The 26,129-nt window shown below is 38.8% G+C and overlaps 2 protein-coding genes and 1 long non-coding RNA gene across 5 annotated transcripts; 2 read left to right on the top strand and 1 right to left on the bottom strand.

The window, feature by feature from the left end:
* The first annotated feature begins 6,107 nt into the window (after positions 1–6,107).
* On the top strand, positions 6,108–10,073 carry LOC141790043 (intermediate filament protein ON3-like). The gene is made up of 9 exons (XM_074669678.1): positions 6,108–6,484; positions 7,692–7,900; positions 8,016–8,076; positions 8,176–8,271; positions 8,372–8,536; positions 8,633–8,758; positions 8,849–9,069; positions 9,165–9,220; positions 9,327–10,073. Exons 1-9 carry the CDS (start codon positions 6,146–6,148, stop codon positions 9,443–9,445), a joined length of 1,392 nt encoding a protein of 463 aa, XP_074525779.1. The 5' UTR covers positions 6,108–6,145; the 3' UTR covers positions 9,446–10,073.
* On the bottom strand, positions 8,913–20,562 carry LOC141790051 (uncharacterized). Of its 3 annotated transcripts, none has more exons than XR_012598254.1 (6): positions 20,438–20,562; positions 20,152–20,360; positions 19,876–20,059; positions 11,606–11,751; positions 9,124–9,438; positions 8,913–9,046 (listed from the first exon to the last, which is right to left on the bottom strand). It is a non-coding gene; the product is annotated as an uncharacterized LOC141790051 (long non-coding RNA). The 3 variants fall into 3 exon arrangements; XR_012598256.1 differs by having other exon boundaries at positions 11,665–11,751; XR_012598255.1 differs by having other exon boundaries at positions 8,927–9,049.
* LOC141790033 (keratin, type II cytoskeletal 8-like) lies at positions 17,933–20,761 on the top strand. Its single transcript, XM_074669668.1, has 9 exons — positions 17,933–18,289; positions 18,897–19,105; positions 19,218–19,278; positions 19,495–19,590; positions 19,687–19,851; positions 19,948–20,073; positions 20,163–20,383; positions 20,479–20,534; positions 20,643–20,761. Exons 1-9 carry the CDS (start codon positions 17,945–17,947, stop codon positions 20,759–20,761), a joined length of 1,398 nt encoding a protein of 465 aa, XP_074525769.1. The 5' UTR covers positions 17,933–17,944.
* The last annotated feature ends 5,368 nt before the right edge of the window (positions 20,762–26,129 follow it).

Raw genomic sequence — 26,129 nt, 5'->3', positions numbered from 1 at the left:
AACAAACAAACAAAAAGCTTCTTTAAAAAAAATAATTGTGTACTCTGTAAAACACAACATTGACTTTAATGAAAAATATGATGTGAACCCGACTTATTTTTGGCAAAATGTTACTAACACTTATTTTAAAGAAGTAACATGTTATTCGAAGTTGAAAAGGTTGAAAAACTCTGTTTGCTGAGTTGGGTCAACGTAGAAAATTAAAGTTGTTTTTATGTGTATTCACACATGCCCAGATAAGCCCTGATCTACTTCATTACGCTTTTGGAACATTTGCAGGCAGGTCCACATGCACGGTAAAAAGGGAATTTTTAGTCACTTAAGGTTATGTTTCATTCTGAATAAACCACAATCCTTATTGTGCTTTTGACCTTTGTTCTCACACTAAAAAAACATTTTGTTTGTCCAACTTAATAAAATTGTTTTAATTTGGTTTATGTTTTACTCACATATTTGGTTTAAGTCACACATGCTTAGTAATCTGATCCATTTCATGTCACCACCTTGTATAAACCCAACTTAAAATCTAGACAAACTAACCTAAAACTTCTGTACTTTTCAATGAAATAAAGACTCCTTTACATTGTAGGGAAATGGTTTTAACAAAGTGGTTTTTGCTGTAATGGTGTTGTGTAATGAGAGTGAGTGGGGAACACAGTATGAGACCCTGCTGTATTTAAAGATGTTGCAAAGGGGGGAAAGGCTGTCTGTGCTCAATGGACTGGACTGTCTGTGCTTTACATGGCACAGACCATGTAACCAGTGGTTTTTATCACTGGTCACATGGCCAATTGTGTTGGACAATTTTGAAATGAATTGTAAATAATATTAACTGAGTATTGGGGCTTCAGTTAAATTGCAGCAGAGACAGCCTGTACAGTGGAGTGCCAACAGCCGGCAATTTGCATGTGTGGAGTTTGCATGTTCTCCTCGTGTATGCGTGGGTTCTCTCCGGGTGCTCCGACTTCCTCCCACAGTCCAAAACCATGCTCACCAGGTTAACTGAGCAATCTAAATTGCCCATAGGTGTGAGTGTGTGTGAATGGTTGTCTGTCTGTCTCTGTGTCAGCCCTGTGATTGACTGGCAACCAATCCAGAGTGTACCCCACCTGTTGCCCAATGACAGCTGGGATAGGCTCCAGCCACCCGTGACCCTAAACAGGATAAGCAGTCAAGAAAATGAATGAATGAATGATATTTTAAAATCTGGTTTCCTTCTCAGAGAAATTCTGTTTTCTGGCGAAAATTTGTGTGTAAAAAAGTTTGAAACTCTATAATCCTGTTCAAAATGGTGAAGTGAAGGGAAGTCTCTGAAAAAGACTCAGAGTTGAGGCGCTTTGCTTCATGATGCTGGGTGGTGTTCTCAATTTAATGACTGGTAGTCTAATAAATGTGTTAAGCACTGTAGTATAAAAAGTAAAAAAGAAAAAAGGTAAAATAGATAGATAAATAAAAAAGGTAAAAAAAAAAGAAAATTATGGAATGGTTGTGAACGTTTGGCCCTGATTCCTCTGCATAATAAAACATGACTCTGCACATAAGTGAATATCACTGCATAAGCTCACATTCACCTACACACCATTTTTTAAGGAACACTATTTGTTGCTGCATTCGCAAGTTAAAGGGGAAACTGCAACGTGCAAAGAGGAAACCATCCCTAAACATGATCCAGGTTGTCAGGCAGTTTCTTTTGGCCTGAGCTCATTTTACGATGGACTGAGGCTCAATGGAAAACTGCAAAGTTTGCATTTTTTCTGAAAACATGGGCACTGCATCCTCTAGTTTAAAAGGAGTGTACTGGCTTGTAACTTCTATACCATTCCTCAGCAAGTGTCCCTGGAAATACATAAGTGCTCATGGCATGGGTAGCTTATAGATCTGGGAGGACACTTTGCCAAACATTATATTCAGGTTTTAATGCAGCATATGTTGCTGTCATCCAGACAAAATCTTTTCAGGCAAGACCTTGCACATTTAAGCTAAGCAAGACCAAACTAAATTTTGAATTTTTCACAACAACATGGCTTCAGAGTAGAAGAGTCCATTTGTTAGGTTGATTTAAAGAAAGAATATCCTACAATGTTAAGGAGCTGAAACCATAAATCACTGAGGCGGATTTTTTTTTTTGACATATCTTGCTAGCATCAAATCTAAAAATATAGAAATTTGAAATAAATAAAATAAAATAGAAAAGATTAAATAAATAAATAAATAAATAAATAAATAAATAAATAAATAAATAAATAAATAAATAAATAAATACACAAGTTTGAATATTTTATATGTTGTTTTTGGGTTAGATAGTTTTAAACAATAAATGTTGCTTTCAATCAACATTCTACATAGCATGTTGTAAAACAACAATAGGGCAAATGGGTTTAAGACAGTTCACATTCCTATAAGGAATAATGCCAACACATTAACACATAGACTCAGAATTGTCCCTTGAACTTACAACCCTCACCCCACCCAACCTCCTGCCACACACGTCAAATTTTTAAATTATTGCTTAAGATTTATTCACCTCTGCAGAACATGACCGAACTCTCACAAATCTGGTTATACGAGCAAAAGTGTCGTAAATTTGTTTGTTGCAGTTGATTCAGAGCTCAGCTTTTAGAGGCTTGAGTTGTTGATGCATAACAGCTATGACTTCGGACAAGCACAGACAAAGCTCCTGGAGATTGAGATCTGTGTTGACCCTGTGTCTAGCTGCATCAGCAAAAAAAAACTTTCCCTTGTGCTCTTTCCTTTTTGAGTAAACTCTTTCCACTGGCAATCTACACCAGATTTTAACCAAAATCACCAATAGTAAGACTGTTCAGCTCAGCTGTCTACAGGGCTCACCCTTCTTTCTCATTGTTATTAGATATTTGAGATTTACAGGCATGAGATTCATGGAGTATTGGTGTGAAAAACTGCCACACCACGAGAAAGCAGTAAAAACGCAGTGTTTGATGAGTGATTTGTTGCACAAGTGTCTTATATAGTTGAAATTTTCAAAGAAGCAAAACTTGTACATAAATTTTCTCCAAATAGTTTCTGGGCAGAAGAGATTTGAGCTTTAGGGTAAAGTTCCACACCAAGGTAGAAATTAAAGGCATGTGCATGTGAAAAGTTAGGGAAGAATGAAAAGGAATGCAGGCCTCACCTATACAAAAGGTGCAGAGGGAAGAAAGACGCAATGCAGGGTTTGAGTATGAACCGGTGTGGTCAAGTAAGTGAGAAACCGCTGCTAGAGCTGTACTGCACAGCGTGGTTTTATGTCAAAGATGATTTTATTAGAGCAAGGAGCACATTTACAATAAGCCTGAAGCATGATATTTCTTGTGCTTTTTGTTGTGACAAGACGTCAATAAGGTGTTTCCCCAGGGCATCTGTTAAAGTAACCTAAAATAACACAGTAATCATAACCTATTTGTATTAATCCCTGCTTGGCTGTCTTTCCAAAAGCTGAATACGACTCATTCGCTAATCAAAAAATACCAGTTCAGAAGGAACAAATGTTTTGTCTGTTGACAACAGTGAGCACCTTTCGGTTTTATGCATGAGCAGCTGTAAAACTGCTGCAAACAATACAAGTGATTACAGACTATTCTGGCATCAGCGCAATTTGGGATCCAGCCATCATCTAATAACAGTAAAGCCTCAAGACTTTTCTTTTTCATGTTGTTATTAGCTGCACTTGCATTTGTTTGAAAATGTGACCGACATCCTTTGAGTCTTAGGCTGGGATTTTTACAGACTGCATTGTCCCCTTTTCTGCCTACAGCCAACGCCTGCTGAACTACTGGATAATACCTGTTGTTCCAGAAACAGAAACCGAAATCCAGACCAGTACACTCGCCCAAAAAAGGATTAGCATTAGCATAAGGAAGCATTTCATTTTGCTTTATAGTGTTCACTTGGAATGTTTTTTCAATAAAATGTATGTTTTAGTTTTATCTGTTGAGTTTGCCAATTCTTCATAATGCTGACTCTATGTTCAAGAACAAACAAATTATCCCATTCAACGTTTTTTATTATACCATGACTCCTTGTCCTTGTCAGTAAGTTAACACAGATGCAAGTGTGGAAAACCTTTAGAGGCATTTAGATGAAGTCTCAATAAATGGTTCCAATTACTGAACGTCAGAAATAAAGGTTGAATTAAGGCTTTTTTATTTTTTTTTTTGGTAAAAATCTATTCAAGATTCGGGTGTACTGCTGTGTCTACAAGATAGTTAAAATGCACAAGCAGGGAAGACAGGGTAGACCACTCTGTCAGTCCTTGTTCATCTGACTTGTTTGGGCAGTCCCATTCTCCTTGTGACTTTTTGGTAATCCTTTAAAGAAGTACTTCACACAATCAAAGGATAGGGTTAAAGGTTTCCCGTGGTGTTAAATGAGCAACAATCTCCTGATATGTTGATTTTTATAGTCTTCAGGTTAGATGAAGCAAATACATGCACTGAGGTTGAATGTAACATTGGATATAAATGCCAAAAGTACCAATAATCAGTAAAAGTAGCCACACTTCGGTGTTTTTTATCAATGTTCAGATAAAGAATTTTTTGTAAATTCATTTATGTAAAGTTTCATTTTCATATTTGCTAAATGTATTGCAATATCTTTGTTCATCATATCCCAACTGTCTTCTGATAAGTCTCAGTTTCACAGTAAATTTGAAGTTACCCTGAGGACTCTAAGGTTCCTTAACTCATGAAAGTTACACATTTTTTATGTGATTCAAAATGTACGTATCATAAATTTGCAGAAATAGCACCGCGCTGCAAACTTGTAGAAACCTGCATTACACATAGTCCTCCTCTCAGGCTGCTTGACCAGCAGATAGTATAAAAACCAAGGGTAAATATCTGATTTAGGAAAAGAAGTCTATGAAAACCTAGTTACAGCTTGGTTCAAAGAACAGCTTGGCTATATAACACTACTTTTGTTATTGAGGGGGAATTCTTTTTAACTCAGAGGTTCACAAGATATAAGGACCACAAGTTTGGCCATTCAGAGGCTCACCTCATATGTCTGACGGGCACCCTGTCGCTGTTAGAAAGGAGGACATGATATATCCAGTATGGCCCCCCCACCAACAATCGACTTCATTACTCTGCATCAGGAACAGACGGGTGACACAGTGAAGACCACGTCCATATTTTATAGTCTATGAATAAAACCTATCTAATGCACTGCAAACAGAAAACAGTAAACTTTCCCTTCCAAAATCCAGGCGGTCTTTGTTTTATCAAGAAACTAAACAAAAACGAACACTATGGACACCTTATCAACAATGTCTTTCTTTTCTGTTTCAAATTGAACAACTCTTACAGCCTGGGAGCAAAGTCTGCATCCATGAAACAATACCAGGGTCATTTCCCCAAATTTTCTTGGTATCAAAACACACACAAAATGCTGAACTTCAGCTTACAACTTTAATTCACAGGTGATGACATGGAGGTTACTTCCTCCTTTAACACACAGTGTATGTTAGTATCACAGGAACAGAATGTGTTTAAGTCTGTAATGTGTGAACCATCTCAGTTAGATTTTATAGGTCATGAAAACATTAACACATACATAAAATCTATTTTCAATTGAAAAAACTTAGAGGTGTATTGGAAATAATAGAACTCTAATCAACATCAGAATGATTTTAGGGAATACTGGTCCGTTGCCATTTGGAGCGGGGAAGGTTTAAGAATGGCTTGAGAGATAAAAAACATTTATAATTAATTATTCCCCCTCATGTTTTAACATTTGACCTCAGAACTTCAAGGATGCAATCTGAACACACTCAGAGGCTTTATTGCTTCTCATGATCACATTTTCGCTGTTTCTTTCACTCTCACTCTGCCCCCCTTCAGCCTGTCCTGGAGCAGGGTGTGTCACAGCTTATCTCCTGACATTCCCTCCCCACCTGTTTTACAGGATCGGCCACTCCTGTCATTCAGAGCTTGCAGACCAAGGTGGGAGGCTGGACAGCAAAAGTGAGAGTACAGGTTGAAGCGGCAGAGGCGGATCCTCCCCCTCGCTCTGCACAGCCATAAAAGCCATCCCAGTCTGTAGTTTGACACTCAGAGGGACTTGGCTCTCCTTTTGAAGCACATCTTCAGTTTTCTGCTCACAGTCTGCGGCCTCTACCTCTGCAAACATGATGAAGAAGGCATACTCAGTGTCCTCCAGTGGCAGCAGCAGGAGGTCCTTAGCAGCAGGACCAGTAACCAGCTATTCTGTGAGAAGAACCACCGGTTATGGCCTTGGTGCAAGTCCCAATGCTGGTCTTGGTTTTAGCATGTCTTCCATGGGTGGTGGTTCTTACAGCCAAGCAGGAGCCAATTTCGCTCCTACAGCGATCACAGCTGTAACAGTCAACCAGAGCCTGCTGGCCCCTCTCAACCTGGAGATTGACCCCACCATCAATGTTGTCCGCAACCAGGAGAAGGAACAGATCAAGACCCTGAACAACCGCTTTGCCTCCTTCATCGACAAGGTAGGTTCCTCTTCCTCTGGGTGGTTTCTACACCACGCTGCTGTCTCAAGTTAACAGATTAGCTTTGCTGCTTAAATTAAAAAGGTGGTTGTTCAAACTGCTAAATGCTACTCACTACTTACTGAGAGGTCATTTTCTGTCGCAGCTGACAAAGCAGTAGAGCAGAGAATCTTATCTTTGCAATGTTGTATTCATCAATGAGTTACGGCCTCCAGGATTAGAAAGCTTGTAAAAATCTAAAAGCCTTTCTGTGATCATGAACCAAACTGACACTGACAGCCCTGTCCTAAACCTACCTGAGGTAACATTTGGCATGTCGCCCCCGACTGGGCCTGATGTGGCCTCTCTGCCCACTGTCTAAACATGGGTGGGGATTATATTGCTGGGACTCACCCATGCGGCACCTGTGGACTGGCAGAGAGAACAGGGATCTACAGTATCTGCACTATGCCCACAGAGTCCAAAGTCTGTCATTTGCACATTGCACTTATCACCAGTTGTTAAGAGCAACAGGAATGTACAGGGTTGTAAAATCATCTTTCTTTAGTTTTTATGATAAAATCCCAGGTCTGTGTGCACACTCACCTTGAAGCTGCAGTGTTCCCTTATCTATAAACTGACCCTAAGACAAAAACTCAAAACAAAGCCCTGATCCCATGTTACTGTGCTGCTTTGTCGTCTGTGGTTTATCTGCCACACCTATTTTTTTTTATGACCAGACTGACTGTGCAGCCTTCATTGCTCAACTGAGCACACAGGATGAGTCACAGCCAGGGAAACAAAGGATGAAACCTTTAAAGCGACACACACATTTTTAGAGAAGCAGCTAAAAAGACAGTCATTATGACAGAAAGGAAAAATAATATTCTTTTTATTCAGTGTGTAATAATGGCTTAGGAGTTCCCTTTAGCATAGAAAGTAAACTAATGCCACCTTAACTCACATTGTTATGACTAGGGTGTGGCAGTACAGATATGGAGATATCTAATCAGTATTTTAGGGAAAGGTCAAGCACTTAAACCAGATACAACTGAAAAGGCACTGTCGGATCCTTTCTGATCCCATCCATGTTTAAGACCAAGATTCACTTTTAAAAAATGTAGGCATCCATAAAAGCTCAAGCCAAACCTTTATGATTTCACACATTTTTAGTACATGCCTTTTATATGAATATCTGATAATTTTGCCTGGTTTGGTGTCTCCATAGGTCCGTTTCCTGGAGCAGCAGAACAAGATGCTGGAGACCAAATGGAGCCTCCTGCAGGACCAGACCACCACCCGCTCCAACATTGAAGGCATGTTCGAGGCCTACATTGCCAACCTGCGCAGACAGCTGGATGGGCTCGGCAATGAGAAGGTCAAACTGGAGGGCGAGCTGAAGAACATGCAGGGCCTGGTTGAGGACTTCAAGAGGAAGTGAGTGTCTGGATGACCACTAGGATACTACCAAATTCACAAATTTACAAGTGATGTAGGGTGTGGATGTCCAAAATGAAGCTCAAACACTTAAGCATGTTTTCTGTTTCTCCAGGTACGAGGATGAAATCAACAAGCGTGCAGCTGCAGAGAACGACTTTGTGCTCCTGAAGAAGGTGAGAAAACTGATCTTGGCTTTTGGAATTCTTTATTTCTTGAATTTGATTTAATGTTGGGGGTATAACATTTCCTCTTCAAACATTATTCTTTTCTAGGATGTCGATGGTGCCTACATGAACAAGGTTGAGCTGGAGGCCAAAGTTGATGCCCTTCAGGATGAGATCAACTTCCTCAGAGCCGTCTATGAGGCTGTATGTATCTTTAATCTTCTGATATCTGATCCACTGCTTAATACAAAAACCAAGTCCAGACCATCCATAATGAACCCATGTGCAAAAATCTTTGGTTTAGGAACTTCGTGAGCTGCAAGGCCAGATCAAGGACACCTCCGTCATCGTGGAGATGGACAACAGCCGTAACTTGGACATGGATGCTATCGTGGCTGAAGTGCGTGCTCAGTACGAGGACATCGCCAGCAAGAGCAAGGCTGAGGCAGAGACCTGGTACAAACAGAAGGTGAGTGAAAATCAAAGAACTCACCCATCCCCACAGTCTTTCCCAGGATCTTCAGGATCATGTTCCTAAAATACTTTCATGTATTTTTCTTCACAGTACGAGGAGATGCAGACATCTGCTGGTCAGTACGGTGATGACCTGCGCACAACCAAGACTGAGATTGCTGAGCTGAACCGCATGATCGCCCGCCTCCAGAATGAGATCGAAGCTGTCAAGGCACAGGTAGATGGAGAGAACTTCTCTGAGATATATTGTTATGAGGAAGCTTCTGATGCAAAGTCACTAATCCAACTCTGACTTGAATTTCCACAGAGAGCCAACCTCGAGGCTCAGATCGCAGAAGCTGAGGAGCGTGGTGAGCTGGCAGTCAAAGACGCCAAGCTCCGCATCAGGGACTTGGAGGATGCTCTGCAGAGAGCTAAGCAGGACATGGCCCGCCAGGTGCGTGAGTACCAGGAACTGATGAACGTCAAGTTGGCCCTGGACATTGAAATCGCCACCTACAGGAAGCTGCTGGAAGGAGAGGAGAGCAGGTGAGATAAACTTGAACACTTCACATTGTTTTACATCTGCAGTATTGGTATCACCTTTTGAATGAAGGACTAACTCCCTGTTTACCTGTGTTTAGACTGGCCAGTGGAGGAGCCAACGCCACCATCCATGTCCAGCAGAGCTCTGGAGGAGGTAAGATTAGGACTTCATACGTCAACATTAAAAAATTTGTTACTAAATTTAACATAAATAATAGATAATCGGCTGAATGAAAACGCTTTCCTGTTTTTGTTCTTAGGATTCACAAGTTCCAGCTCCAGTGGTGGATTTGGCTATGGCGGTGGTTATGGCGGTGGTTATGGCGGTGGCATCTCCAAGTCCTCAGTCACAACAACCAGTTCCAGGAGGATCTATTAAGGAGAAGAGCTGGTGTCTCCTGACCAACAACAACCAGTTCCAAAAGATTGTTTTAAAAAAGGAGAGCCGTCCCTCTTCCCCCTTCAGAAGCTTTTGATTTGATCTACATCTGTATTTTTTCATGGTGCTATGCAGTGCTGTTAAGCATTTTCCTCAAGAGGAGGAGTATTCCAAAGATTCATAAAAACATGTCAGACTTATCAAGAGCTTCTGAAGGTTATCATGGCCTCAAAGACCAGCAAAGTTATCAAGGCCAAAGACTACCAAAAATATAGAAAAAAGGGAAAAAGATGTTGAAGAAGGGTTTAAACTAAGCAAAGAAACTAACTGAGAATCATCACTCTTGTAATCTTTTTGCACTGAAGTGAACCAAACTGAAATATGATCCTGAAGAGGTATGGATAAGATCATCATGCTATCAGCTGATACCTTCATCCTACTATTGAGTGCTGATATAAAAAAGAGGAGCAAGTCATAATCTATACGTTAGCTTCTGCCTTGTTCTTTTTTTTCTTTTTTTCTTTCAGTTGTTTCTCTGCTCTGTTTTGCCTTCCAATGCCTCATAGATACAACTAAGCAGAAACCAGATTTATTTTGTAAAATCACTTCCAGAAACATCATGGTTGAGTGCTGCAGCAAATGTCATCGAATAAATCTGAATAAAACAATTCTGAGAGCTGAAACGACTGCCTCCTTCTCTTTTTACTTTTGTTATGAGTGACAGCCAAAGAAAGACTCCTCCTGGCTACTTTGAGTTTGGAGTGTTTACCTTTAACAGCCACATGAATTTTTCACACAGACATTCAGGATGGGGGAGTTTATTATAAGTGAAATTGTTTAGAGTGCCATTCAATGAAATCAAACAACACCAGGAAAACCCTGGCATTCCATCAGTACCAAAAAAAATACACAACACAAGATCAATGCCAAATTCTGAAGTTGTTTCTATGCTCTGAAATTTAATGAATTTAATGGAAACATTTCGTTTCCATTAAAATAACTTTTCATCATTCTGGGGGACACACTTTTCTCTTTTTCAATTTGCCAGTGTAAGGCAGGATATTTTGTGCCTGAAATGTCTCGCCTCCAACAGAGGTGTGATAGTGGGTCCAAGTCATTCTGCCACTGTGCTGGCAACATAGGTGGTAACAGAGGTGTATCATAAGCAGGATCACAGTGAGTTTACACAGAAAGCAGGGTGGATCAGTGTGGGTATGTCCATGTCTGAGGGTGTGTGAATGTGAAGCTCCTGCTGTGTGTTAAGCTCACGTGCCTCTGCAACACCACAGAGCAATGTGAAATCACACGCTGGGTATGGCAGCACCACAGTGTAAGTGCAAAGGTGTGATGACAGCATCGCTGCAGTACAGGTCTGGACCAAAAGATGTAACCTAATGGACATTTATCCTTACACTCAAACTAACAGTCTTAGCTGTTGCTGTAACTGGGGTGTGTACAGCCAACAGTAGAATTCTGAATTACTTGACTCGTCAAAGAGTCTTACATGTAGCCCCATCATCTCCTCTTGTGCAATTTAAAGAGTGCGTGAAAATCCATACCTGAGAGGATTACACTGACAAACCCACACAAAAAGTCTTTCTTTGACTGTCAGTACTTCCATTAACCTTTGATGCCTGTTGTCGTGAACTTGCAACAAACCTTGCAGCTGAAAAGCCCTTTGTATCCCACTAATGCCTTTTGATTTATATTCTGCACATACTAAGGCTCATATCAAATACTCTATGTCCCAATAAATTGATCAGAGAGTGAACTTTTTATATCTGAACATACCATATAACTTATTTATAACTATTGTATGTTTTGTATAAAACTTAACAATCTCCACTCAATTTAGTATCTGTAAGAATTTGAAAACACACAAAAACATTTTTTAAAATATACTTGTAAATTAACTCAGGTAGTAAGGGGTTAAAGTATTCATTCATTCATTTTCTGAACTGCTTATCCTGTTCAGGGTCGCCTATCCCAGCTGTCATTGGGCAAGAGGCAGGGTACACCCTCAGACTGGTCGCCAGCCAATCACAGTGCTGACACAGAGACAGACAACCTTTCACGCACACACTCACACCTACGGACAACTTAGAGTGACAAATTAATCTGATGAGCATGTTTTTGGACTGTGGGAGGAAGTAGGAGTACCTGGAGAGAATCCATGCATGCACAGGGAGAACATGCATCCTCCACATAGAAAGACCCACCGGTCAAGCTGGGAGACCTTCTGGCTCTGAGGCTGCAGCAATAACTGTTGTGCCACTGTTGTGCAGCCGGGTTGAGGTTTTCAAAGGCTGAAAAAGTATTTGTAAAGAAAAGTACTCATTTAAGTTGAAACACCCACACATAGAGGCAGAAGTGAAAAGCCATTGACTCGGGAAGGGCATGGGTGAAGTTAACTATCTTTCTGTAAGGTGTTAAATGGTGTATGTACAAGCCATGAAAGAGCAGTGAGACACAGGCACACAGGACCTCTGTTGGTCAGCACCACAGTCAGGGGTCAGAGCATTAGGCCATTGAGTCTCATTTGAACAACACAGAGAGGAGGTTCCACCTTGTGGTGCTATTCTGTACTGTATCACATCAGGACATTGCTGTAGTAGGCTGTGGTCACAATACAGACCTATAGACTGTATAGCAAAAACCACAGAACATGCACAAGTTCATTGCCTGCCAAAAAACAAACAAACAAAATACATGTGGAAAAGTTTGTGTGAACACATTACTAGCATGCTGACTTCGATAGCCCCTGTAAGTATATAGAACACCCATGGAGCATGCAGGACAAAAAAAAACAAACAAACAAACAAACCAACAAACATACCCTAAACAAACCTTTTCTTTGTACGTACACAAAGATCCCCATGGTCTGATAAGGGTAGCAATTATATAACTAAGCCCAAAAATTAAAACAGAAGAAAGGGTTTGCATAATTAACAGGAAAGAAGCATGTAGGCCTATCTACTGCTTTTGCCTTTTTATCCCATTTCTTCTTTTTGATTATGTTATTGATTTAAATTGTATTATTAATTTTTTTTTTATTTTTTTATTTTACATTTTAAGACTCCAGTTTATCATATTTTTGTAATATCATTATCATTTTCATCACTATTGTTGATTTTTAACATTTTTATAGTTTATTTTAACCATTTTACCAAAATTCAAACTATCATTGCTGTTTTAACTTTTAATCACTGTTATCATAACTGTCATCTTCTTTTATTTATTTATCTTTTTAATTGTGCCTAGACTCTCTTCTCAAATTATTTTCAACAGATATAGGGAACAAGGGATAAAACGTGTGTGTATGCATGGATATATATATATGTATGTGTGTGTATATATATATATATATATATATATATATATATATATATATATATATATATATATATATATATATATATATATATATATATGTATGTGTGTGTGTATATATATATATATATATATATATATATATATATATATATATATATATATATATATATATATATATATATATATATATGTATGTGTGTGTATATATATATATATACATATATATATATATATATATATATATATATATATATATATATATATATATATATATATATATATATATATATATCACACACATATATATATATATATATATATATATATATATATATATATATATATATATGATTTACGTTTCGGGAGTTCGTGATAAAGAAATAGATCAAAGCAAATTTTTCATTAACTACTTATGAACAGGAGAAGAGGTAAGATTAAATAAGCTGATGCTTCTTTCTACTGCTTTTCGAATATGTCAAAATTGTTTCAATTGTTTAAGGGGTTCTTTTTGTTGTAACTGTTGTTCTGTTTTCCCTGTTTTTTTTTGTTTTTTTTTTGTATTTCTTTCTCTATTATCATTTATTTTTGTGTTTTCATTTGTTCTTTTTCCTGTTGATTTTCTTTTTTTCTTTTTGTATTATGTTCACATGTACCTCTTGGTTAAGTTTTACCATTGTACTGTGAAATGCTTGTTTATATTTTATTTCTTTTATAATGCGGTCATCTGTGTGATAATAAATAACCAAATATGTAATTTAAAGTATCAAATAGCTTTAAATTGTATACAATGTTCAAAAGGTAATGAAGAGCATGACACAAATAGCTACTGTCGGCAATGACGAAAATTTACTTAAAAACAGCGAGCAAAGACTACAAGCTGACGGACCTGGGTCAGCAAAAGTCTCTTATTACAGATTTTAAAGAAGTGATGAAGGGCCTGTATTCAAAGTATCAGGCTTTGGTGTGAGAAACATAATGTTTCAGATCTGTAACAAATATATTTGACTCTGAGTTGCAAAGGTCAATAAACATTTGAAAGTGAAATGCATGTAACTCAAATGGAACCTGCATCATGATTCTGGCAAACTTAAGTCCTGTGAAATGCAAAGTAATTAAAACAGCACTTAGTTTTCTTTTAGGTTCAGACTCCTTCTCAGCAAAGCTCTAGTGTAACTCTGTATACAATGACACTAAGATTTTCCAGAAAAGACAAGACTTTTTTTTATTGAAATACCTCGGGGGAATTTTTTTCTTTGCTTTAGACCTGAACACATGTTGCTTTTTGAATTGTTAATTAGATTGTAAACAATGCAGCAAACAGAAAAGGAAGTATTGGCTGGGAGTCATTTAACGTTGTTCTGCTGGTTACACTGGAAACACAGAGAGCAAGGCTACTTCTTTTAAAGGGTCAGCAAAGAGAGACAAACTGAATAAACCGGGTTAAAAAATAAAAAGATTTATCAGGAGGGTAGACTACTACCTGTTGACTGCTTGGATCAAGTTTGCAACAGCAAAATGGTTAATGTAAGAAAAAGCCAATGACAGTGTTTGTTAGGTCATCAGTGGCTGGGAGCTAAAAAGCAATGGCAATACTGCAACCATACAATGTTAAACAAATACTGTCAGCAATGACAAGAAACTAAGCAATGACTGGAAACTGAAAATAGTGTAATGGCCAGAATACAACACATGATATGCTAACTGTTTCTTTTTTTGCTGCTTTGAATGAAAACAATATGGTTGCAAATGAAATGTACAAAAAATGAAGCAAATGAATAAAATCTGAAAATGATCACTCAAATTTAATCCATGAAACCATGTGTTCCTTATTAAAGACAAGTGATACTTAAAGTGAATAAGTTTTTGAAATGCTAAACATTAATAAACAGCATTACTGTCTTTTTTCTTTCTGAATGCAAAGATGATCCACCTGCTGTTAACAGTTTGGTTTGAATGCTTAAAAGAACAATACTTTTCAAACAAGTTGTAGTTGCTGTATTTTTGCCTGTACACACCTCTGACAGCACTACCTATACTCGTTGGTGCTGGTCATTTTTCCAGACTGAGCACAGTGGGTTTTGGTGGCTTACTATTATTAAACCCCATTACCACTTTTTGAATGTTTACTTGGTTAGTTCACATGTAGTGCTATACAACTGTAGTTTATTCACATGCAGACTACAAACACATCCACTGCCGGCTGACTCCACCTGTACTGTCAATGTGACACTGGACCAAATGGCGCTGTCATACTGCAAGTGAAGTTTTTTTTATAATTTAACATATACAGTATTGCATGAGTAGGACATTTATACTTGAAGCTCCAGTCACAGTCAACAACACACACTCCATAGTGTTGTTCAGATCTCTACATGGTGCCTAATTTAATGCCCCTCAACACATCACACCCATTACTACAGCCTGTCAATGTGGATGACTTATTTAATAAGCTAATAAACAGGGCCAATATCAGTGTTGGCAATAATTTTGTCATAGCTGCTTTTAGCTACACTCTTTTTTCAGATGAGTCATAATAAAACTCACCAAATCAGGGTGCACATAATAAACACCAAAGCCAAATTGATTCTGACAGACAGTAGGTAGCTAAAGTTTGACAATGTTTTAAATTTAATTAACAGCAAAGTATTTTTATGACAGTAGTTGACTGTGTACGTGCAAGAGAAATGCTTTGCCTCAAGCATTTTGTCTAAAATTCCTAAAAATGGTGAGAGTTCAAGAGTAAAAGTTTTTAAAAGAGAAAGTTAATACACTGTTATGAAAACAAAACAAAACAAAATAATTTCATCCTATTTTGAGAGAGATAAGATGCCGTTGTTTAAAATTTTCTGGAAAAGCATCATAACATCTCTGCCTGTCTCCCAATGCACAGTGCTTCAAATTAATAATTTAAATGGCTGTTTGCTAAGAAAGCTGTATGAAATTTTCAAAGAAAGAGTTCCACTAACTAGACGAAATATTTTGATTCATTCAGGTAAGCACAAATTAAGTAATTATTCGTGTTTGGTGTGATTGCATCATAAGACTTGTAACTCTGGAGAAACTAGCAAGCAGATGATACATTTCAAAGGACTCTACTGAAAGGATCTTGGCCCTTCCCTTCCTCCAGGCCTCCCTCCAGTACCACCAGTTTTGGTCAATAACAGAAATACAAATAGTTGTTTAGCTAGTTTACCAAAATGTCTTGAGCTCAAGGTGGATACCTTGCTGTTCTCTGTATCAGTCTGCACTCAATGATCAAGTAGAGCCACATCACCTGCACTTTCTTTGAAACATTCCTGCAGGTTCAGAGATAAGAGACTCGTTCACATCACTCACTGGTCTTTCAGCTGATGCTTTCGGTTTTGCTGTTTCAGGGCAAAACAGACAGTACAGATTCAGTTTACCTGATAAAGAGGAATATTTTCAAGTCATTATGGCAAAAGCGAGCTAAGGTAGCCCAAGGCAAGGCAGTCTGCAGAGATATGCTAGCAATTTAAGCTAAATGCATAAGCTGCATGGAAGAAGTTGTAAAAAAAAAACAAAAAAAAAACTGTTGCAATTAAGGTGTAAACGTTTTCCTCACAGGACAGTGGGATAAGAGGAACAATTTGGTAAATTTGTCAATCTCTTGTCACATGGTAACTTTGCCCATTCTAACCTCTTACCTCATTTTAACCTGCTTTTGTCTGGTGTGCAGTTTTTAATTTACCGTGCGGTTTGGGATTAGTAAGACCTAATAAGTATAAAAGCTAAACTTGGTCTTTGTACAGGAAGTTTGATTATTTGTGTTATGAGTTCTCTATTAGTTGTTACTGAACTTAAATATGTTGGGGGTTTTTTCACTAAAATGGGTGTAATGTTGTGATTTTACCAAAAGATGATGTAGGCAGTGTCCCCAAATGTGGCGAATAGGTCAAAGTTTAAAAAAATGAAGTCTGGGAGGCCAAAATGTAATGATCATATATGTGGACCAGGGTCTTAAGAGGTTAAATCATGTGCCCATACTTTAATTGACTACCTATCATCACCATCCAGCTTCAACACACGGTAACATGGAAGAATGGCTTTTAATTGTGCGAAAGCAAATTCATCATATTGGACAATGTTCAAATCATCCATTGTTGTCGCCAGTGGTGACCCTGTGGATTTTTTTTTAGCTGAATAAAACATGGTCACCAGAAGAAAAGGGAAGAAAAAAACTTGTGAAGTGGTGTTATTTGAGTTGTTCATAGCTTGGTTTGATACTCTTTACAATTTACTTTCCTGGCAACAATGGTAATGGTCATGATAATGATAAAAACAAAAAGTTATGTTTGCTCTCAATAAAAGACTATTTTTAAAAAGAGCAGCTCATTGCTAGGGATGCAGCTTCAATCACAAAATGAAATAGAATCATCAGCATTTTGAAATCAATGAAAACACAACATCAATATTGCTGTAAAAGTATTTTTTTCTCAAGTGAGTGGCTAAGTATCAAGGGAGATCATGCTTGGTCAAATGGTTGTTATGGCAGAAGAGCCTTTTCAGTATAAGACGAGACCTCTGTGCTTGGTGTAAGGACCCTATATCAGGCTTGGGCTCTAATGCATAAAATAAAAATAAAAATAAAATAAACAAAGAAACACACACATATACAGCAAATTAATACCTAATCAAAGTAAAATTGCACAGGCTTATTACTAGGGAGATGTAAAGATGTTGATTTGCTAGTTTTACCTTTGGAGCCAGAGCATTCAATCATTCAATCCCTATTGTGATATACAAAAAATATCTTAACCCTTTAGCACTAACTTATAAATACTGCTCTAATATAGTTTTATCAACAACTTGAAAGAAAAGTCCCTTAAGATGAAAAATGAAAACATGAAATACTTGCTCTAAAGTGTGCTAGTGCAGGGTGTGTCATTGCTTATCTTTAGAAAATACCTCCATTCCTGTTTTTCAGGATTGACCATTCTTATCCTTTGCAGACAAAGGAGTGGAGACAAAGTGGAGAAAGGCTGGACAGCGAAAAGTGACAGTACAGGTTTAAGTGGCCCCAGACCCCTCCTCATTTCAGCTATAAAAGCAGGCAGGATCCACAGTCTGACATTCAGAGGGATTCAGCTCTCCTTTGAAGCATCTTCAGCTCTCTGCTCAGGCTCTACCACCTCTCCCACCGCAACCATGATGATGAGGAAGGCATACTCAGTCACCAGCTCTAGTGGCAGCTCTAGGAGGTCTTTTGCAGGACCAGGAAGCAGCTACTCCGTCAAAAGAACCAGCTTCAGTACCTCTCCTAGTCTTGCTTCTGGTATGACTCTGACCAGTGGAAGCTCTGCTGGGTATGAATTTTCTTCTGGCCAGGCAGCAGGCGCTTACATCGCTCCAACGATCACAGCTGTCCAGGTGAACAAGAGCCTGCTGGCTCCTCTCAACCTGGAGATTGACCCCACCATCAATGTTGTCCGCACCCAGGAGAAGGACCAGATCAAGACCCTGAACAACCGCTTTGCCTCCTTCATTGACAAGGTAAGTTTCAGTGAGCTCTGTGTGACTCCTGTGTGTCCTAGGTAGACCTACATACTTATTTGGTTCTTATTATCATAGAGTTAAAAGTCTGCAGGCTCTCCCTGGACATTCATTACTGGCAACTGTCTGAAGTCCTGCATTTTTACTTGTTTCGAATAAAGATAAGTTGTTAAACTTTAGTATGTAGTTTTTGTTTTTAGAAAGTGCACTGCTTTCTAAATTCAAATACATTTTTTTACTGTCAAGGTATGAAAGCTGAGGATATCACCTCTGTTTTATATTATTCCCTAATAAGGAATTTTATTTGGAATAAGAAAAACAAAAAATCTAAGCATATAGCAGTTAGCCCATCCTAAACTGTTAAGATTATTCTTACCAGTTCTTACAGCTTACCCCTTACATAATCACAATTTAGTTGCAGTGACTCAACTAACCTTTACCAGAAGCACTGAAAAAAATGGACACACTCTTCTAATTGCTGGCAATGTCCAAAGCTTTAAGTTTGCACATTTCCTATACTAATCGGTTATTATTGGTGCAGAGCGAAATCTTTTTAATATTTTCACTTTCTTTTCTGACAATTTTTCTTGATTTTTTGCTTCCATAGGTCCGTTTCCTGGAGCAGCAGAACAAGATGCTGGAGACCAAATGGAGCCTCCTGCAGGACCAGACCACCACCCGCTCCAACATTGAAGGCATGTTCGAGGCCTACATCGCCAATCTGCGCAGACAGCTCGATGGGCTCAGCAATGAGAAGGTCAAGCTGGAGGGCGAGCAGAAGAACATGCAGCTCCTGGTTGAGGACTTCAAGAGGAAGTGAGTGTCTTCACAGCATAATCGAGAGTTCTACCACCAAATTTTACACCTGATAGAGAACAGGTCGTTCAAAAGAGCAAATGTACTAAAGCCTTTCCTTGTCTTCTTGTAGGTACGAAGATGAAATCAACAAGCGTGCATCTGCAGAAAATGAGTTTGTGCTGATGAAGAAGGTATGACAGTATTTTAGGGAAATCTGTTATTTTCATTTTGCTTCAATTTCACACAGAATGCAATTTCCATGAATATATTTTGCAACATCCCAAGGCATCATGTCACAACTATTTGCCATTGAGATTCAGAAATATTCAAGGGAAAATATCAGATTTGCATTTTGAGATGATTTTGAGAAGGTGCTTTCTGATATAACACAACTCTATCTTTTCCAGGATGTTGATGCTGCCTACATGGACAAGGTCGAGCTGGAGGCCAGAGTTGATGCTCTTCAGGATGAGATCAACTTCCTCAGAGCCGTCTATGAGGCTGTATGTATCTTTAATGTTTACCTGATCCACTGCTTAACACAAAAACCAAGCCTAGACCACACATACTTAACCCGTGTGCAAAAATCTTTGGTTTAGGAACTTCGTGAGCTGCAAAGCCAGATCAAGGACACCTCCGTCATTGTGGAGATGGACAACAGCCGTAACTTGGACATGGATGCTATCGTGGCTGAAGTGCGTGCTCAGTACGAGGACATCGCCAACAAGAGCAAGGCTGAGGCAGAGACCTGGTACAAACAGAAGGTGAGTGAAAATCAAAGAACTCACCCATCCCCACAGTCTTTCCCAGGATCTTCAGGATCATGTTCCTAAAATACTTTATTGCATTTTTCTTCACAGTACGAGGAGATGCAGACATCTGCTGGTCAGTACGGTGATGACCTGCGCACAACCAAGACTGAGATTGCTGAGCTGAACCGTATGATCGCCCGCCTCCAGAATGAGATCGATGCTGTCAAGACACAGGTATACATCAAGAATTAAAGATGACTCACAGAGAATAATCTTGGGTACAGGCAGATTCGGTTTATATCTGTGGCTTACTCCTTTTACAGAGAGCCAACCTTGAGGCTCAGATCGCAGATGCTGAGGCACGTGGTGAGCTGGCAGTCAAAGACGCCAAGCTCCGCATCAGGGACTTGGAGGTTGCTCTGCAGAAAGCTAAGCAGGACATGGCCCGCCAGGTGCGCGAGTACCAGGAACTGATGAACGTCAAGTTGGCCCTGGACATTGAAATCGCCACCTACAGGAAGCTGCTGGAAGGAGAGGAGAGCAGGTGAGATAAACTTGAACACTTCACATTGTTTTACATCTGCAGTATTGGTATCACCTTTTGAATGAAGGACTAACTCCCTGCTGACCTGTGTTTAGACTGGCCAGTGGAGGAGCCAACGCCACCATCCACGTCCAGCAGAGCTCTGGAGGAGGTAAGATTAGGACTTTATACATCAACATTAACATATCTATTACTTAATTGACAACATAAATAATACATAATTTGCTGAATTAAAACACTTTCCTGTTTTTGTTCCTAGGATTCACAAGTGCCAGCTCCAGTGGTGGATTTGGCTTTGGCGGTGGTTATGGCGGTGGTTATGGCGGTGGCATCTCCAAGTCCTCAGTCACAACAACCAGTTCCAGAAGGATCTATTAAGGAAAAGAGTTGGTGTCTCCTGATCTTTCTTTATGGTGCCACAAATAAAACACCAGAACTCCAACCCATATCCAGTTGATGCCTTATCCCACAGTTGGTTGTAATGTTGATACAAAGAAATAGTCAGTCAAATTGGGCTGTGTTGGAATCAGTTGTACTTTGTACAATTCACCTTTAGCATCATCAATTAAAGATCAGTGATGGCAAATGATGTAAAACAAATCAAAATAAAACAAGTCAGAGAACTAAATATGTTGCTTCTCACTCTCGTTATTCTTTATCACTAAGTCACCACTTGAGGGCAGTGATGTGCCATGTTTCACCGGCTCACATCCCACTCCTGTAGTACCACATTACTGCATTTTTGGATGGAATAACAAATTTCTGATCAGAAGAGGATTACAATCCACAAAGTGTAATTCATTGGGTTGCCTCAGCTTATTTTGAAAGTAAATAAATAAATAGATAAATAAATAAATTATGTGTATCAAGCTATTTTACCCACATGACAGAGCTGGTTGTTGCAACCATACCACAATGGTTTAGCTTTTTGCAGTACAGTTAATTCTGAAACTCAACAATGGAAAAAAATGGTGTAAAGGGAATTTCTATTACCATGGCCAGGAAAAAATACCTTCTTTATATAAAACAAATAAACAAACAAAAAAAAAAAAAAAAACAGGAAGACTGACTTTAAAAACTTTTCATATACAGCTTTTTTTGCATAGTCATTAACTTGAGTGTACTGAGTAACGCATGTATTGTGAAATGGATTATTATCTGCACAAAGAATGGTTAACTGCAGGTTAACAGTTTCTGTTGCATTTTAAGTGAATGTGGCTAACAAGATACACCCTTCATTTCTACACGAGTGCTGGCATTAAATAATGATTATGGAAGATTTACCTCAGGATATGCCAAGTTTTTTTAAAACTGTCTTTAGTTATTAGGAGGTTGCACTTGGAAAAATGGTTTGTCTATAACAATTTATTTAAATTTGAAGCATACGGCCTACATATCAAATACAATCGACAAAACACTTAAATTAAAGGCATAGGAAGACAAGTTTCTGAATAAGCATGTGATACACTGAACCTTTAAAGCCATCTCTTAGCAGACTGTGGCAGCAAACCATGGACATAAGCCTGCAGTCTGTGATTTAGGGAATGAGCTGAGAGACAAAGTGGGGAGGAGGAAATGGTCCATGCCAGGTATTGGCAAGGTCACAGGTACAGAGGAAACACACAAATTAAATTTAATGACCCCTCACAAGCAATGTTTAGATATGTGTGGAGTGTCAAAGGCACAACAATCAAATTACTTTGTGGAAAGGAGTGGTACAGGCAAAGTAAAAAAACAAACAAACAAACAAACATAAAGAAACTGTAAGCCAAATGACCGTTTTGTTATATTTTCTTGTCTTTAAATGCTCATTGTTTGGGCACAACAATGTGTCTTTGATCATTTCTGAAGATGTATTTCATTGAGATTCTTCTTTGAAAATTATGCTGGGTGTTAATTGTTCCAACGCTTATGTGTGAAAGATGTGTAACTGATAAATATCAATTGGTGTTACCAGTGTTTCGCACTGAAAAATCTGATATTGCGCAAAAAAAGTGACTTTGAATATGATTTTAACAGTCTATTGCACTGTATGAATGATTTCAAACGAATAGAATAGAATAGAAAATACTATTTTTATCCCAAAGGGATGAATCAGGAGTCAAAGCAGCAACCAAGAAAACAAAAGTAAGAAAGTGTATGGAGTAAATAGTAAAGTGTAAAAAGGTCCATATAAAAATAAATGATGACAGCTTGTCCATCATTCTCTAGTCAGTCAGCCTCCACCTCCACAGGGTCCAGGACTGCAGTCTGTTCAGTCTCTGTCTCCTGGATCCTGTCTGCTCTCAGCAGGTCAAGTTCTTCCAACGTGACGTTCATGTCCAGTGTTAGCTCCGTTATCCATGTCTGTGAATAGCATGATGCTACTCTGTCTGAAATTATATTTCATTAGAAATAACTTATTTCATCAGCACACTTACATTGTTTTTGGGAGGGTGATTTTTTCATACTTGTAATGTTTTGTGGCTAATGTGGGAGAAAATAAAGATTCAAATACAGTTGTGAAGTTAGTGTAAGTGTACTTATTGTAGCATCTCACCATCAGCTCTTAATTTGCATGCATCAGGTTTTCAGGACACACAGCTGTAAATAAAATCATCTCAATCATGCATCATCAAGGCTGTTTGTGAAATAACAGCCTGTTTTTTTTTCTCTTCCCTTACTGCTGAGGAAGCACAATAATGAGCTATTGATTGAGGGAGCTCCTCCTCGGAACAGGAAGAAATCCTCCAGAGCGATTGAAAGATTGACCTTGCCCTTAACCCAAGCCCAGCATCACAATCAATAAACATTAGACCTTGTACAAACCCTAAAGCTTCAATCAATAGCTGTGAATATCAGCAGTCATGAGAGGAAACACTGATTGGGTGTGTGCTGCATGCTGAGTGGGGTCAAATCACTTAGTGCCTTTGTCAGGCTGTAATGAGGTGTTTGTATGTGTATGACTATGAGTGTTTGTGTGTGAGAGTCTGCTGAGTGTGTGTAAGTGTAGCTCCAAGTAGCTACAAGATGCACCAAACATTATTTGCTTTCTGCTTTTAATCAATCAGTCAATCAACAATCTGCAAAATGTTCAATCATAAGTTCAATCAGACCTAAAGACAACAAGATTTTAGAAAATACCAGTTGAAAAAAAGGGTCTTATACTGTAAAACTAAAGCTGACTGCATTTTCAAGAGCTGCTTTAGGGCTGTGTTTACATGTTGAACCTTAGGTGTATTATTCCTGTCTCGTAGTAAACAGAACGAGGTAGGTGTGAAATGTGACAGCAGTATTTTGACCTGAATGGTGAACAGCGGCTGCTAAGTGTTTCGGCTGCCATGTGTCAGCGCTTCCCCTCTGTGCCCTCTGGCTGACATGTTGTAGCTCTTGTCCAGTGTTCAAACACACCAGCTATTGCAGTTTTTCTGAGTTGCTTTGGTTCATTTCGAAACTCTCAAAACTACTTGTTCAATCTTCACATCATCGTGTCACTTGTTCGATGCACCCATGCAAATGATTACGTACAATTCTCTGCTGTTTCCTTCATTATCAATTGCTTTTGTCATGTTGATTAAAATGGATTATCATGGGTCTCTGTTGAATAGTCTTACCCCCACAACATTTAGTCATTAGTTCATCGCATAAGTCTTTCAACGCAAAAAGGTTTGACAAGTTGTCATAATATTTCAACCATCTTTCTACACACTGCCTTCTTCTCCTCTCTGTATCTAAATGATGGGGTCAGTCAACAAATTACAGCACCAATAATAAAAGTGAGAATATGAATTTTGTCCAGTCTCTTGTAATCAATCTCCCACATACACTAAGATGTAACTTACAATTTACAATAATGTCATCAAAACTTTAGCCATAATTTCCATCAGAGCATCCGTCCAGGGTACACTGTAATATTGACAACATGACCAAGCAATTTGACTGTCCTATACACAATGACACAAGAATTCGTCATGTGACGTGTTCAGTGACACAGATATTTACTTTTGAGAGATAAACCAAGAATTTTGAGATTGAGACTAGCTTTTAGAGCTAATCCATGGTGTTTTGCTATTTATACAAACTGTTTTGAGAACTGCACTTACTGTTTTGCAAATGGAGAGGATGATTTGAGAAATGTACCAAAGCGACTGAGAAAAACTGTAAACAGTGGGGAGAATTTATAGTGTTGTCAGCAATGCTCTTGTAGCTTTGCCCTCAGTGGCAACAGGATTGTAAAGATTCTGCTCTCTTGATAAATTGGTGAAACAGTGTTTTTTTTATTTATTGCAAATTATACAAAATCAATGTCAGGAAATCATCAAAAGGAATGTCAAAACTTTAAATTACAGCAAATTACTTCTAATTTGTGTATGAGATAGATAGATAGATAGATAGATAGATAGATAGATAGATAGATAGATAGATAGATAGATAGATAGATAGATAGATAGATTGATAGATAGATTGATAGATAGATAGATTCCATACTATTGTTGCTGCTCATCAAAAAATATGAATAAAACCAATGTTAGCCTACCGTCCTGAAATATTTTCTGCTCTCTTCGGTATTGGCTCTGTTCTCAGTGGCAGGGTGCTGTATTTGAGTGATGGTGCTACAGTCAGACCTGTGGAGACTGATCACCTATGCCAGGCCTCTGACACCAACCTATTCAGCCTGTGGGAAATGATAGATGTCTGGACTAATTTTAAACTATGTGAACTACATTCCTGTTACCAGAGGCAGTGATCGGGCACAGGTGGAGGGTCTAGATAAGAGTAAGACTTGCACTCACATGTGTCTTCAGGTTATTCATGCCATTTTAACTTCTACACACTGAATAATGCTGATAATGACATAGTATTACACACTGACAGAACTGAATGTGGAGCATTGGGGTGGGTGCTTGTGATGGTGTGGTCAGATAGTGATACTGGTGTAAATTAGGTGAGTCATGTCCAGCAGCTGGAAAGGCTGAAAACTAAATCAAGCACCTTCATGTAAATTTTGATGTCTGCTCCATTGTGAGCAGTCTTAAATGATTTAGAAACATAGTCACTCACCTGAGCTACTATGCTAAAACCTGTACTCAGTAGTGCTTGTCAAGGTAAAATCCTGACCTAAAATGAGCTGTTTTGAATTTCTGGGATTTGCAATTTGCGTCAGCGATTCCCTTTTTTTGACCAATCAGGAGCAAGTCTGACCTGATAAGTCCACCAGAGCAGATACCCCCACCCCCTCCCCGCTGCTGTTCAAAGCTGAAGAGCAGCGCTGTTGTTGACTGTAAACAGCAACATAGTTCCATGCACAAGCTTCTCATCTCGGAAGAAGACAAGACTAAGTGGGAAATGTGCCAGCTACACTCAGTAAAAGTGTGCATGTGTGTGCTAGTCACTTCATGGCCGACTGCTTTTCCAACTTTGGACAGTACAACAGAGGGCTAGCGAATAGACTGGTCCTGAATCCAGGCGCATTACCAACCATCCGCCAACAAACCTCGGACCCTGGAAATGTGAGTATTTTAAATGCTGTGTGCTGTGGAGCAGATGTAAGAGCTTTTCCTCAGTGTCCCCCCAGTCTCTGTGTTAGCCTCAGGATGCTAACTGTAGCTGTGGTTAGCCTGTTGGTTTTAGCCTGTAATGTTACGGTAAACGAGCTTTGCTGTTTGCTCTGAACATTGTGCACTCGTAGCTCGTGGCTCCGCTCTCAGTTACGTGGAAGAGCGGGGCGGTATCAGTGGTAGCTCATTTACATATGAAGGTCACGCCC

Source organism: Halichoeres trimaculatus, unplaced genomic scaffold (genome assembly GCF_033239565.1).
Source record: "Halichoeres trimaculatus isolate MK-OKI-2021-1 unplaced genomic scaffold, fHalTri1.1 fHalTri1_scaffold_1, whole genome shotgun sequence".
Lineage (NCBI taxonomy): Eukaryota > Metazoa > Chordata > Actinopteri > Labriformes > Labridae > Halichoeres > Halichoeres trimaculatus.
This window is presented reverse-complemented; position numbering and strand designations above follow the sequence as displayed.